We start from the raw sequence: 15,853 nt of genomic DNA, 5'->3' as shown, positions 1-15,853 counted from the left end.
CTTTATATAGCCCACAAACCACCTCAGGGAGTCCTGAGAACTCTGGGTGATTGAGAGCACTCTGGTGGTGCCTGAACATTTGGCAGCTGCTGGAGGACCTCACAGCCTGCACTCTCATTTGGTCCCCATCAGGAACTGGAAGGACTATGGACTGGTGTTTCAAGCAGAACTTTTGGTTTAGTTTCCTCCAGAAAAGCTACCTATGTTGCTCAGGGTAGGTAGGGGCAATCAAGTGATTTTCTTCAAAATTGCACTGCTCCAAAACCCAAATCGCTCATCTAGACAAAGCCTAGCTCAACCTAATCTGCACTAAGGTGGTCCTCTTTTCTGTCCTCTCCACAGCTCCATGCTCCTGCCCTATCTCCAGCTGTTAGGGAGCAGCTGCTCCCTAAGGAACAGGACCCTGCAGCAGGTCATGGTAACACAGCCAGCAGGAAGTAGCCTCACCAGTATCTGAGCAAGGCAAGCCCAAAGAGGGTAGTCAGGTTCAAGAGTCCAGGTCATCAGGCAAGCCTACAATGATGAGGCAGGTCCAAGATCAAGCTGAAAAGTCAAGCTGCAGATCAGGGTTATATCCAGTGACTGTTGCTAGAGTCATACACAGTTCAGTGATTGCTAGTCAGGTCCACAGCAATATGGAAGGCCCAGGGAGTACTGTAAGTCTAAGAGTATAGCTCAAAAAAGGTTTGAAGGCCCTGGGCTGAACTTAAATGGGGCTCTTGGGCCCAGAGGCAGCAAGTGTCCATGGAGGTTCCAGGTGAGATTTGTCAAGGGCATTAAGGCCTATCAGTGCACTCAGGGCCCTGACAGTTGCAGACAGGTAAGGAAATTTAGGGAGCTGATGTGAATGAAGAGCAAGGAGGTTTCTCATCAGTCAGCACGTGATGTGTGAGCTGAGCTCTAGCCTTGACCTGAGGGAGAAGGGGGTACACCCAGGGGAAGGGGAGAATGTGGAACTGCTCAGACCAGACTTCCATCAGCCACAGAGCTGCACTTGAAGAAGTCATGTAACTAGGCAGTAACAGATGAAAAAGGACCCATCAAAAAGTGCGCATGCTTTGATGGAAAAATGTGACCTCATCTTTCAAGAGCACTCTCCTCAAAGTTTTTGTCTACCAGCATGCATGAGGAAAAATAAACCTCTCTGGATTGAAGGCTAAAGGTAACCCTGTAAGCCATTTTATCTAGTCTTCAGTCTCATTCTGAAATCTTTAAACAGCACAAAAACCATAAGCATCATCTGACATCTGATGCCTGAGTGACTTCAGCTCGTATCATTGGAACAGTCAGTACTCATTTTGTTGGGTATGTGACTTCGTAGGTCATATACAAGGTAGTATTAGACTCTGCACGTGTGTTTGCAGCATGGAAGAGCATTTTCCAGACTCACCACTCAAGCAATTTCCAAATGAAGTCTGTAAATGAAATATCCATTTTGCAGCCCTCTCCCGTAAGTAGCTCCTTTCTTTGCTGAGAAGTGCTGTGACTTGTTTGGGTCTGCGTAAGAGACTAAAGCAGATGCTCATAAATCATCTTTTCAACTGTGCTGACAAAAATCCTCTACCTCCATGACCTGCCATTGCCTATCTATAACCCCATCTCATAAGTAGTAGTAGTCATATACATATTAAGAAAAACACATTCTGGGGAGAAAACAGCCGTCACGTGAAACAGAGATAAGAACTATGCTTGTACAGGAAAGCTCAACTTCTGGTGAATAAGCCATGAGGTGGAAAAAAAGGTCATGCAGACGCTTGCATTGCATGAAGTTTACTAGTCCCCAACACCCAGTCAAGCTGCACACCCTGTTGGGAGGGACAGGTCTGGGTGACCATGCAATTGTTTCAAATGTTCAATTACGGCAAGAAGCGCTAAAGCCCTTTCCACATCTTCAGCAAGATTGGTGCAAGAAAGGGCCAAATTTTGCTTCTAGCTGTGTCTACCAATATTTTTAAGAGAGATAATTGTTGGTAGATACAATTGGGAATCGCCTACTTATACTAGAAGAACATTGCTGTTTCAGGAATATGCATAGTGCTTTTGGACATAAGGGCAAGGGGTGAGATTTATCATATGAACTTTGTGTCTGCTAGGAGCCTTGTCATTCCAGTTGTCCTATATTACTGAAGTGCACTGAGTGCAGGGTTTTGCTGGAACAACAGAAAATGCAGGTGGGGACAAATGTCACATCTGCGAGTCCTGCAGATGCTAAAGCTTTTTCATGTGATTTCTGCCCCTCCTGATGAGGGCTGAATTTGACAACTTGTCCTCAAGTTCTTGTTCTACAAAGTCTAAGATGGAAACAGAAAATAAGTGGCTTGTTACTTCCTCTCAACGTCTGTGGGACTGTGGTGCCAGCAAAACTGATGCTAAAGGAAACCATTTTCATGAGTTGTTAAAACAGCAGAAGCTTGTTTTGCTTTGGCTGCAACATCCTTCTGACTCCCACGCAGGAAGCATTCGTGCAATATTCCACATAGGCAGAATATGTCCAGTTCCTAGAAGTCCAAATACAAGAAACTGTAGCCCATTTTAGAAACGACACTGATCTTGGATTATAAAAGTGAAAGGTAGTCTGCTTTCATGTGTAACCTTGGACTACAGTTCCGGTTCTTTTCTAGTCTTTGTCTCTAGACTTCTAAACGATGTTTTGCAAAACACATCCTTCCAGTGTGTGCCTCACCTGTAAAACAAGGCTAATGACCAACGGGTGAAAGACTAGGCGTTATTGTTAGTTCATGGACAACCTCCTACACATAATAAGGGTACCTCTGAAGGGGGAAATTTGTTATTACTGGTTTCTAAGTGCACCTAGGTAAATTTTACTATGAGAAAAATAGCCACTATTCCTGTTCTTTTGCACCAAAGCAAACGAGTCAAGTGGCTTATGAAACTGGCCACATCACTGAGTCAGAGAGGGCATATTGCATATCCACAAGAGCTTAAGATTGTTTTATTTACACTTTCATTGCTAGGGGCTGTGAAATGGAACAGAATTCTGTTTACCAAATGCTCTTCCTGGTGCAATAAGTTAGAGGATTTCTCAATTAACACATGGAGCTTATGTATAAAAGACAAGAGGTTAAGCAACACTGCAGTGCCCAATGGACCATCTGGAGAACATTAGGATTGTCAATAAATCACGAAAGCACCAGTTCATCAAGAAAATTCCATTTCAAACCACTGACAAAAAAAAAGGATGGGAAAAAACTCACAAAATTGGTATTTTCATCTTTTATAAAAACAGGAGCATTAAATAATTTCAATCTAATTTCAATTGTTTTATTGGTTCTCTTCTGATGACCACATGACTTCACATACTGAATGTTTAGCCCTTTGTCTTGCACACAAAAGCATTATGAAATAACTTGGTGCATCATCACAGGAGAAGCTCATCTCTTTCCTCTCAGTCTTTCTCCTCACCATGAGTGATAACGTAACAGAGGTTCTTATAGTCAAGATTACCAGAGACATCTGGAGGGAAAGCAGCAAACATCTGGTTGATCTGCCAAGCAAACAGGAGACAAGTGTTACAAACGTAGGACTGTGTGACAGCAACATGTACTGCTTTGCATTTTCAACCCAGTTCAGCTCCCTTCTGCCTTGATCCATTAACCACTGCAGAAAAGTTTTCCTTAACTTCAGTGAAATTGAAATAGGAATTAGGACAGAACTAGTTAATACAGTCCTGATAGAATCCCAGCAAATTCCTTGTCAAAAGGAGCTCTCCCTGAAATCCAGGTAAGCCCTGACCAAAAAATGTTCTACAGTCCGCACTACAGTATGTTCTTGCCACAAAGCAACTTCACTCCATCTCCTCTTATGAAAATAAAGTCCCTCTAAATTCCTCCCAGAAGGAGCAATGTTCAATCTCTCTGAATCCATGTTCAGTCTCTCTCAAACCACAAAGTCAGTACCTCATTTCAGAACTCATTTCAGATTTCAAACAAAATAACTCTCACAGAAATGGAAACCAGATCACAGTCCCCACCCAAACCCACTTGAACTCTAGTAAATTCAGTGCCCAGCTCACCATAGGAAAGAACAGCAAGAGATAGGCCATGCTTACACTTGGATGGAAGTCCAAAGAATCTGTTTGACTTTGATTTAACCATGGAGCTACTCAGAAGAGATGCTTTGGATTGTTCCTAGTTGCTAGAGCTGGCATCAGCCTTCTTTTAGTCTGGATTTCAGCTGAATTCATGCATTTAAAGAGGGGCAAATATTTGGAGAAAGATTCCTATTTGAATAAAGAAGATCCTTACCTCTTCTTGACTGAACCGGTCTGCCTGTGTCATAAGCATTTCTTTGATGCTGTTCAAATAAAACGAAATAACCTGATTAAAGAGAGATAATGGCACATGACAATTCAGATGGCAAGATCCCTCCTGAAGTTGCATGAAAGAAAATCTGTGTGACCGCATAAATTAGAGCAGTTAATCCTTACATGATATTATAAGAGATTTTCTGTGGGCACCCATCAGTGTCAATGCCTCGCTCTGCCAACTTATTTTGCTTTTGTGAAATTTTATAGAGGTTTAAAATTGTTTAAGATTATTACTCTAATTGAAATACAGGAATTTTGTATGCTTATATTAACCCAAAATGGTAGGTTTTCTCACTTGCTGTTTAAAATTTGGATCACTTAACAATACCAAAAGAGAGAATATTTTTTGTAAAATCTGAGGATGAGAGGAACAGAGCATGAAATGAGAAAGAGGACTTGAAAGAGAACTCCAACAGCTATTCTGAATCATCATCTGAGAATCCCTTTATTTGCATGCAGTCATTCCCAGAGGAGACTGTGAAACTGCATGAGACCTGTTGTATTTCACGGTATAATGTCTTGATCTGGAGTTACAGCACTGTAACAAGGAGCTTATCCCACACACGATCTGCATCCTATGCAATTACATCAAAGAGAATATTTTTGGGACTGACTCTCAGCTGATTTACTCTCTGTTTTCAAACCCATTGTGGGAAGTCAGTTGAGCATGTAATTTTTTTACCTAAGTTTATAGGTGAATAGAAAAGCCAGAAAGAATGATTACTCTTTCTAGTCTAACCCCTTTAGATAAAATGTCTTTATATTTCACCCAGTTATTCATGCGCTGAAGGCAGTACATGCACAATGTGCTAGAACATCTACCAGTATGAACTCAGTTATATCACATGAACATGCCTTTCGCTTGCACTAATAACTTCCCTTTCCTGTAGAAGAATTCCTATATTAATCTCAACGAGTTTGCATTCACACTGTAGAGGCAGAGTGTCACCTTTTGTTACTACCTAAAGTATTTATACATCATGAGGATTTTTTCTAGATCAGTAAGACTATAAACCTGTGATAACAGATGAGTGGTCTATCGTACAAAAACAAAAGCTGAAACAAGTATAGAAATCTATTTTAGTTTGTAGATTTGAAAAAAGGCTGCTTTTTAAAAGAATTTGTGGGGAGAGCAATAGCTCTTCTAGAAACAGCCTTTTCTGCTTTTTAAAGTGAATATTTATTTCTGCCTTTTAGAGTGAATATTTAAAACTAACCATTTATAATAGAAATCATGCCTGCACAGGAACACTTCCATATGAGCAAAATTCATATTTTTGTGGATGCCAATGTTCAGGCAAAACAGTAAAGCTTCCCTTTCTGCTCCCATACACCATGCATCTCGAGTGAAAAGAGTTACACAGATAAAAGTGTAGTTTTGATGGCAAAGCTATAACTGTACTTCCTCGTATCTCTGACACACAATTTTTTTTTCCATTAAAAGACTACAACAAAGACATATCTCAATTTGCATAGGAGGCATATACACTTCTGAATCCCTGTCTTGTTGATGTGAAGTGCTCATTTGGAAGGACACAAAGGGAAAACTGAAAAAAGAAGTTTCTGGGTAATGAATAAGGATCTTGCCAGAAGAACAAGAGTGAAAATATCCATGCAATTTTTGGGAAATACTCTGAAGTCACAGACAGTGCTTAAGCTATTGTATATATTTTCCCTGCATTACTTTACCATTTACTTAGCAAACCCTTTCTTCATCTCCTTCTCTCATACTGCTGCTTCTGGTTTGTTATCAGGCCATGTGACTGCATTTTTGAAGTGGAATTCTCAAATGATCAGTGGGTGCAAGAGTAGAGAGATCATTCTTATCAGCATAAATTGATTATTGGATATATGTGCGCTGGGGCAAATGGCATTATCAAATGTAAATAGGAAGTGTGATACAGGAAGGAGCTTGGTGAATAGAAGGAAGCATTTACAGCAATTTTGTCAGAAGTTGCAAATAAACTTCATCACAAACAGGACTGAATTAAAGAGAGATCTGGGCACTACATGTCTTCTATTCACATGCTTAAAGTATTTAGGGGAAAAGAAAAGATCAAATATCTAATTATAATCTTCTGATGCACAGCCCAGTAGGCTCTGGCACACTCATAAGGAAGAAGGACTGAGTTAAGGATCTATGCACATTTTCCATTATTTATTTTATAGGGAAACGAACACTCACAATTTCCAAAGCTGGAGACTCTGCACTTCTTTCTTTGTGTATCTTGTTTGCTTTTTTAAAGACTCTTTGCTTCTCAAAAAGAAAAAAAAAAAAATCAAAGTCCTCTGGGCAAAAAAGAATGTTCATTTGCCTTGACATAGGAGTCTAAATATTATCTCTTGTCCTGGCTGACATCAATTCCTTCTACAGTTACAAATACTTTGTTGCATTCTTATGTTTTCAAAATCTTTTTTAAAAATATCTGTGAAATCCCTGGGACATTTTGGTTTTCCACTGGGTTTGCCCTTTCTACAGTGCTCTCTTGGAGGAAACCAGGTGAGTTTAAACGAGCAGTGCTCTACAACTCTGATAAGAAAACACCACCAGCTCAGCCAAGCTAATCTCCAAAGGTCCAGAATGCATGTAAACTCCCTGGGTCCATTTTCATATGGTACAAATCTGCAAAGTTTTGTTGGCATCAGCATTAGACACAGTTGATGTTGGCCTGACTCACTTTGTCCAACGAATGGCATTTAGGACTGAATCATCTAACCTTTCCAAATGCTATGCCAGTTTACACCAGCTGAGAACCTGACCTAAAGCATTTTCTCTTTTTGACATCATGCTATAGGAAGGATTTTATGTGTGGTATAACGATGCAGACAAACAAAGTCTGTCATTGAATTTGGAAGTAAGTTATAAACTCCTGGAAAGGTTAGAAGGCTCCATCCTAGCTACCATCAGATGGACTGAGTGAGTCATTTCCAGACTAGAGGTGAAAACACGCAGAGGGAAGAGGCATAAAAATTCTCAGAAGGATGTTAACTCCATGAACATAAAAAGAAATTCTGATTAAAAGGTCAACATGGCTGGTTTTGGAGAGAAACATTCCAGGACTTTTTAATATGGAGAAATATTATTTATTAACATTAACTGTCATATTGAAATGGCTGTATGAGCCAACATAAAAATTATTTCAAAACCTTCAAATGTCTAAATTTTGGAAGCATATGAATAGAAGTTAAACCTCAAAGACATTCACAGAATTGATTTAATGGTTTGTTCTGTAATGATCAACATTACCCTCGGGTCTAATAAGTAAACATTATGCTCTGTTGTGGTGATGAATGAAAACAATTGTCTAATGTTAGCAGTGCAGTGGGGGTGGGGACAAGGTTGACCTTTTCCATCAAGGAAAAATAAAAGTATTTCTCTCTCATCTTCATTTTGGAGTGTGATACTGCATTCCTAATTTGCCCCAAACTCCAACTGGCTTCCAGCATCTAAGGAATGTAGAACCGGACACAGGGTGGCAAGCTGCAGGTTTTGTATGCAGTATATTGTTACAGATAGTGGTGGGAAATAGAACATTTCATGGGTTTTGTATTATCAGAAGGTTGTATTTCATGGTTATGATTTCACTACTGTGTGATCTGGCCTATTTGGCAACAGGCTACATTTTATTCTGATCATTTGAGTCACTTCTGATTTATTTCTCTGACTGTTTTCCCAAGCTGTTTGGACAATGTTAACGCCAAAACAATCAGGACGACTGTTAACCCTCTGCTCCTTCTGATTGTTTGCTACATCCACTTGTTGCGTTTTACTTAATTTGGAAGTTCTTTAGTGAAAAGACTGTCTCTTTGCTTTTATTTTGCATATTGCTTACCATAATAGGACTCTCATACCCACTGGAGTGCTGTTGTAGAAAAGCATATTGGTAATTGAAGGAAATACCGTACAAAAATTTTGTATTTTCAACTAACTTCCATGAGACATCCACAGTTGCAGATAATGTCATGGAAAACTCCACCTTAGAGGTTCTGGTGTGAGGTTTAGTTTTCATTTACCTTATCACAACGTTAGCAGAATGAACTGATGCAAAGACAATTTTGTAACTCATGGTTCCTTAATAAATTTCCTATACATATTATGCTTTATAAAATCTACCTGAAATGGCTGCTGCAGTAAATGTATGGACCCCAAATTCAGCAAGGCATTTAAACATATGCATAAATCTAAGTACATAAAGCATTTCACTGGAGCCATAGGTCAGACCTCCTCATCCACTGCTCTGATTTGATATGAGTTCTCTCATTTACCTGAAGGCCTGCTTACGCTGTTCTGGCAGTGCAATGAGGATATACCTTTGTGCAATTAGCACTTAAAGTCCTTTTACCTTGCTTTGTTGGTGTAACAGGTTATGAATACAAATTAGGTCCTGCCTCCTTATTTAAAAAACAGCTATATTGACAATAATTGCCATATTGTTAATAGTATCATTTGGTTTGGCTCTCACCATATCTAGTGGAATTTTACAGAAAATTATTGTCTAGAAGCAGAAGGCTCAAATGGTAAACACATAACAAGGAAAATGTCCTCACTAAAACCATGTCCCAGAGTTAATTAAATTGATCACTTTTTTTTAAAAGACGACTAGCTTTCCCATTTTAGTCAAGCACTCTGAGAATTAGGGACCAGACATTCATTTTAATTTTACATATGGAGTTAATCTACAAAGAGTCATGTGTTGATTTATATCCAGGCCTTCAAAAAAGGCTATCTAATAGCCTACATGTGATTATATTTCCGTTGCCTCTTGCAATGTCTGAAGACAATAACATCTCTTTTTGGTATACAAATACATTCATGTAATAGTCCAGTCTTTTAACTCTGGCTTACAAAGCTAAATGTTTCTCTACCTGACAGTTCCTCTGTCTCTTAAAAAAAATACAGCTTTTAAGCAGTACTTTAAACTTGTGCAGTTGTTGTTGTTGTTGTTGTTTTTAAAGGATTTGAAATAAACTTACTAGTCTGCCTTTATGTGGCCTTTTCCTTCTGGGTCGAAAATCTTAAAAGCGTTCAGAATGGTTTCTTCTGGGTCCGTGCCTAAAATTAATGAAATATAATTCAGAAGCCTGGATGTATTTTTATAGCTACCGAATACTTGCTAAGTAATTGCATTCACTTGAAAACAGTGCAAAATGAAGAATTCTGCAGTTGTAGTTTTGAAGACAAAGGTTCCTTAAGTCGGCAGCATTTGTCATGTCAGATAAACAATAGAGGTGAATAGTTCAATGCTCAGAAGCTTAAAAATAATAACTCATATCTATTCTATGTCTGCAGGAGAGAAAACTTCCAGGAACTGGTCTCCAATATCAGTACCCAGAGGATTAGTGGCTTTCAGAAATGAAAATACAACAAACTGTTTCGCTCACTGGCTTCCTTTAATCTTGTACTGTACATTCCTTGTAAAAACACTTTTTGATGTTACTTGTTCTTCACAATATAGAGAAGAGGTTATTTCCCTCACTAAAGGAAATGGAGCTCATCATAAAATCAGAATGTCAATGGAATGCAATGGAAGCGGGATGATCAATGTGAAATGGTGATTTGCACTTATGTTCTGTAGTGCGCTTCCACTGAAGTGTCTCTTCATTAAGTGTTACTTATAGAAACAGGATGGTTTAAAGCAGTACACTATGGCTGCAAGATTTTGCTTCTGCTCTTAGCTGGGCCACAGACTTTTGGTATGACTTTAATTTCCCTGCTCCTCTGTTCCCAGCAGTAAAATGATAGTAATACTCTTCCACCCTTTATCCGTCCCATCTATTTAGACTAGAAAAAAATTGGGTCAGGGACTAGCTTTCACAGTGCCTTAGTCTTGGCTGGGGTTTCTGATTAGTCTGTAACACTGTAGATTCTGAGTATACTCAAAGTCAGTTTCAACCCACACCAAAGGGTACCTGTTTCTGACTGTTCCCCAGTATTTAAAAATATTATGGTAGTGTATACAATACAAATCATTATTTATAACTGTAGAAAACCAAATTTACAAGCAGGTAGACTGGCCCATGGGCAAATGAGGCTACTTGGGATGCTGAAATGTTGAAAGTGTGATTAAAAATGGGTAGTAACATGAAGAATTGCAGTTTCAAAGTTTGGCAAAGATAAAACCAGAAGAGAACCCAGTCAAGGTTCCCTGCTCTAATGACTACATACACTCCTGATGCCTTCTTAGTTTTCTTCATTTAAAAGGTTTCACAAGGATTAGTAGTAGTATATTAGTGGATATAACAGTGAATAAACCTGAGGCTATATGGCCTCCCTCTTGTCACGCACCGGCCGTGTATAATTTTTTGCCAAGCTGTAGGCAAGGTATTCAAACTGTGATTAATACATGATCAATACAAGGAGCATTGGTATTTAATGAGTGTTTTGATTGTCCCATGAAGAGAAACGTCTTCCAAGCTCCGAGGAAAGGTCTGCATTTTAAGTAGTCACCACTGTGTGGGGGATTTTTTTCCCTTACTGTGTTTTACATTTTCTACTCTGTCATATCCTTGGACTTTGGCTTTGAAGAGAAGCAATGCAGCAGGCATTCTTTATTGATTAGCTGGTAAATAAAGTGGTTTCTTTGATGTGCGGCATCTCTGTTTTCTGTACAAATTGTATTATTCTGACTCCCTGTAGAAACAGCTCCATGTGGTTGGCATTAACATAAACCAAGTTTTGTTAGCTGTTCATCTGGCATCATAATCTCAATATACAAAGCTAAAGCTCATCCCAAAAATCCCAGCTTCCCTTTTATGACAGAAATCAATTATAGCACAACAAATTTTACTTAGAAAGCACCTTTCACCAAATTCTCTGAGTGGTAGTTAGCTAATAAAGAGTGTTGCAAAATTGCCATATCCACTTCCTCTAGCCCTTTCTCCCTTTCTAATTGCACTACAAAGGCTCTTCATCCCAATTAGTTTTGATTGGGAATGTGCAGTCTTTTGGCTCTGCTTCCTTCGCATGACAAACCCAACCAGAAGGGCATGACAAGCACAGCTGTGATTTTCCCTACACCAAATGGAAATTAAAAAAACCTCCTCCTCTGCTAGTAGCCAACAGGAAACCTGCAGACAAGAGGGGTATGCTTTACCATTCACCTTCCTGTGCTGGCTCTGGTTTTAGGCCACACAATTGGCAGGGTCAGACTCTTTGCCAGCTTCAGCCATCGTAAGACACAAGAGGGAAGAGGGGAAAGGAGGAAGAGCTCACTTCCATGCTCTGTGTGATCATAAGCATCACAAATAGACAGGAATGGGTAGCAGGACACCCCACAAGAAACAGTCACATATCCCTGAAGGAAGATTATGAAGAAGGGCACTACCTACTCTGCAAAATGACATCTGGAATGTAAAGGTGGAGGCACACTGTGATCAAGACAGATTGATGTCTGAGTAATAAAATCCCCTCCTCAGTGTCAGTCTACAGTTTTCTCCCTCATCTCTTACACTTCCCAGACATGCTGTTTTACTTAGCAATAGTGTAGTTCTTTGAGGACTAGCTACATTAATTCTTTCTTTCAGATCTATTTTCTATTCCAAGCATAGAAAGCCCTTCACTGAAATTGTGCTCAGCAATAAAGAAGCCAGAGTCCAACAGCAATACAATAAATGTTTTTAAGAAGATGGGATCATATTTTTCCATTTTTCTGTTCATTAGTTATTTTAACAAACTTCTGGAATGTGCTTGGCTAAGGCCAACCTTACTTCGAAGGTCAAGGCTTTCACCTAATGAATGTAGGAAGATGACTAGAGGTTTCTCTTGGCCTCACACTCCCTCACTTGCAGTTTCTAGCCATCAACAGTATAAGAGATGCAACTAGATTACTAGCTCCCACAACAAATTTAGTACCCACATTTTCTGAACTCCCTCCAGTGATCCCTGTATATTCTATGGCAATGGGCAAAATCCCTCTCCCTTATTATTGTAAATCCACTGAGATTAAATTATTGCAATTTATCCACTCCATTAAGAGTTATTCAGTGAAATCTTCATCCAATGGCAAAATCACTATCGACCTCAAGTGAAACCAAGGCTGGGCCACTGGGTTACAACCAATATAGAAAATGAGGAAAGGCCAGGTTGCTCCTTCATGCCTGATAATAACTGCAAGGATGAATCAGAGGTCATGTTTGCATAATGAGCCAAAGGAGTGCAGAAAGTTTTTTTGCAGAAATACTGGAAATACTTTAAAACCAGCTAACACTGGGAGTGATACCACTACAGCATGAGCAACAGATTTCAGCCCAGGAACCTACTGACGCTGAATAACTCATCTGCACTGTGCTCCAGGCTGCTGTGATTTCATTACCTTCTGGACCTCGACTTACCACTTTCATGTTAGCTTATGTAAGCTGAAATCACACCTTTGAATTGTCCTCTGGACCGTCCCTTAGCCTTTTCATACTTCAGCCCTGTCTGCGAAAATGGAGATCACTCCTTGCCTTTAAGCATTGTTCTGTGGATACATTATTATAATTTGCAAGGTGCTGAGATATTTCAGTGCTGAGGATATTTGACAGATACCTCTCCAACCCCCCAAAGGTACTTACCTTTCAGCTTTTCCCCAAACATAGTAAGGAAGACAGTGAAGTTAATAGGACCTGGCGCCTCCTTCACCATGTCTTCAAGCTCTTCATTCTTGACATTCAGACGACCTGCAGCAGAGATCATTTTTCATAATAAATCACAAATTGTGTTTCAAAAAACGATTCCCATTCATCTCCTCCCACTGGGGAGCTCAGGGCTCTGTGCAACTTTGCTAATAACATGGTAGAACACAACTCCAGAATACCCCAGTGTAAAACAAATTGGCAGAGCTGGCTCTAAGATCAAAGGGTGACTGAAGGAGTAAGAAGGATAAATAATACAGTCGTGGCCAGCAGTGGACGAAAGAAGGGGCACTTCCAAATAAACTGTTTTTAGTTTTTGTTTTTTTTCACCTCAGGTGAAATACCAGCCCCACTAATATTAATATAGCAGAGTTCAAAGTGACTGAAGTGAATCCAAAGTCTCAGTCTTTGCCCTCCTGTATATTGAGATGCCTTTCTGAGTAGAGGGCAGATGGATACGTTGAGTAGTCGTATCCCTTCCCTGTCCTTGTGCAGTCCTATCAATGAGAATTTAGACCCTGGCAACCCTGCTCAAATTGAGTGGTAATTTGCTGTGACTGTACTTTATAAGCATTGAAGGGCTTCACTGAACAGGAAAGATACCAGAACTTGGCCTTAAGATATAAATATTTCAGGGTAACAGTAGCTACAGGCCAAAGTTTGCAAACCTCGTTGTCACAATAAAGAGTTCAGGAGCTTCTGCTCTTTGCACTGACTCTGCTGGCGTCTGATTCCACCCCAGGGAGCACTAAAGATTCTTATCAAACACTTTTTAATAAGATCCAGATGGCAAAAGCCCAAATGCCTACATCACTGTTCAAGCCTCAAATGTTGCAACAAGGTTACAACTCCAGGTTTGGGATCATGAGCATTTTGATTTTTCCTTTCCTTGGGAAGATTTGCTTTAATCTGCTTGATATTACCAGGATTGTGATGCGCATGGAATGGACAATACCTAATCTCATGACATGCGCGTTCCACCCCACATGAATGCACAGCAGCACAGAACCTCACATGAAGTCCTCCTACTTTTGTGTGGGCAGAGGGGCAGCTAGTCCATGACAACAACATTAATTGGTAGATATCGCATGGCTTCTAGATGAAAAAGGTGCAGCCTGTGAAGCCTGGATTCAGAGGCTAATCAGAAATGCCTGGCATGGACCCCTGCTTGGGTGGGCTTTTTATGAAATAGTTTTAGGGGAGGGATCAGTGCCTTTGGAGAGCTGCCAGCTGCACAGCTCTGTTGCACCCGCCAGTGAGTCCCAGAGAGACCTTCATTTCGCTTCTGAAAGAGGCTGCTCAGGAGACTTTCCAGCTGGAGCTATATAGTAAGATAGCAACTGCCATAAAAGAGGAAGGTCAAACTGAACAGGTTTCCTTTTGCCTCCTGCCTCATTACTTCCCCCACTGTAATTCCAATACAAACTTTTCTTATGTGCTTGAAATTTAAACTGCATTTCTTTAAAGTGTTTAATTATTACTACCAGTTTACCTAGAGCAGCAAATGTGTCTCTCAAGTCTGCTTTGTCAATAAAGCCGTCCCTGTTCTGATCCATGATGGTAAAAGCCTATTGGAAGAAAAAGGAAAATTTATTGCCATTGCTGTGTTGCACTGGACAGTGCTACAATCACACATACCAGTCCATGGGGGTATTATATTCATGCAGTAAAAAAGAATATTTAACTTCCTTTGATTCATCCACATCATGCCACATCACTGCACTTTCCTCACTTTCAACACATTACTGTATCTTGGCAAGGGGCTTAATTAAACCCACCCAAATTTCTTCTTACTAAATTAATGCTCAGTGCAGCGTGTAGCTGGGCTGAAGCCAATGCTGGCAGCTCCAGCCATTCAGGCCTTAACCCAGAAAAGTTTGAATTAGGGAGGCTTTAGTTAAGGAGGATTTAGTCAGTGGTTACTCTGTGTGTTTTGTACCTTTCCCATTCCTCATTCCTTTGTGCAGCTATCATATTCTGTAAGACATTTAATTACTGTAGATATCTCTCTGCTATCAAGCTAAAGTCATTTTCTTCTGGGCCTTAAAATGATCCATCATACAGAGGTAGATGAATTTTCAAAAGTACAGAGAAATGTAGCTTTCATAGTATTATTTATTCAAAGTTTGTTTCCCTTTCCAGCAAATTGTATCCTTCAGACTGTACCCTGTGCTCTGACTGACCTTGATGTGTTGACCTTAAATACTTCTTATCAGGCAAAATTTAACTTTTGATAGGAAAAAACAGTTATTTTTCTATTTTCAGCCAACTCAGAATTTATGTATTCTAACCATTATTTACCAAGCCAGCTAACTGTTTATCTATCTATTTACCTATTTGCGTGTCAGTCTATTCACTGCCATCACACTTTTAATGTTTCATTGATTTTGAAAGATTTTAATGACCTGAAATTCCCCTGGTGATACTATGGGGATTATTAGTAGAACCAGGCATGTCTCTGGAGCTGGTTATCTGTCTGACATGCACATCAATATGATAGTGCATCTTTACAATGACCAGGAATTATTCTTACTTCAGTATTATTATGAAAGACAAAGGTCTCCTGAGAATACAGCTAGTCCATTGCAGCTACAGTAACTTGCAGAGTTTTAAATTCTACTGCTCTACAGGGTCCACTTCTTTCCATGATCATATTATATCAACATATCTTCATGTAGTTTTACCTCCACTTTCTTACAAAGCCTCACTGCTCACATTCCAGTTTGCCCATGTGATTACTTGCAGCGTGCATGTTCATAACCCTTCATTTACCTGCCAAACCATCACCTTATAAAAAATTAAGCCCCACTCTTTAGAGTTGCTTCCCCTCCTTTTGGCGGGGTTTGCTTTAAATGGTGATCCCCACAATTTGGAAGCAAAACAGAAGAAAATATGAAGAGCAAAGCAGAGCCC

General features: G+C 39.8%; 1 protein-coding gene across 1 annotated transcript in view; it reads right to left on the bottom strand.

The window, feature by feature from the left end:
* Positions 1-2,981: 2,981 nt before the first annotated feature.
* LOC104625407 (myosin regulatory light chain 2B, cardiac muscle isoform) overlaps positions 2,982-15,853 on the bottom strand; it is a 22,372-nt gene continuing 9,500 nt past the window's right edge. The window contains exons 3-7 of the mRNA XM_010293025.1: positions 14,433-14,508; positions 12,881-12,985; positions 9,302-9,380; positions 4,266-4,314; positions 2,982-3,505 (exon numbers count right to left, since the gene is read on the bottom strand). Of these exons, the coding sequence (XP_010291327.1) occupies positions 3,407-3,505; positions 4,266-4,314; positions 9,302-9,380; positions 12,881-12,985; positions 14,433-14,508 (408 nt within the window). The 3' untranslated portion in view covers positions 2,982-3,406. The remainder of the gene's footprint in view (positions 3,506-4,265; positions 4,315-9,301; positions 9,381-12,880; positions 12,986-14,432; positions 14,509-15,853) is intronic.

Source organism: Phaethon lepturus, unplaced genomic scaffold (genome assembly GCF_000687285.1).
Source record: "Phaethon lepturus isolate BGI_N335 unplaced genomic scaffold, ASM68728v1 scaffold10868, whole genome shotgun sequence".
NCBI classification, from domain to species: Eukaryota; Metazoa; Chordata; class Aves; order Phaethontiformes; family Phaethontidae; genus Phaethon; species Phaethon lepturus.
Note: the sequence above shows the minus strand (reverse complement) of the source record. Positions and strands in the feature narration are given on the sequence as shown.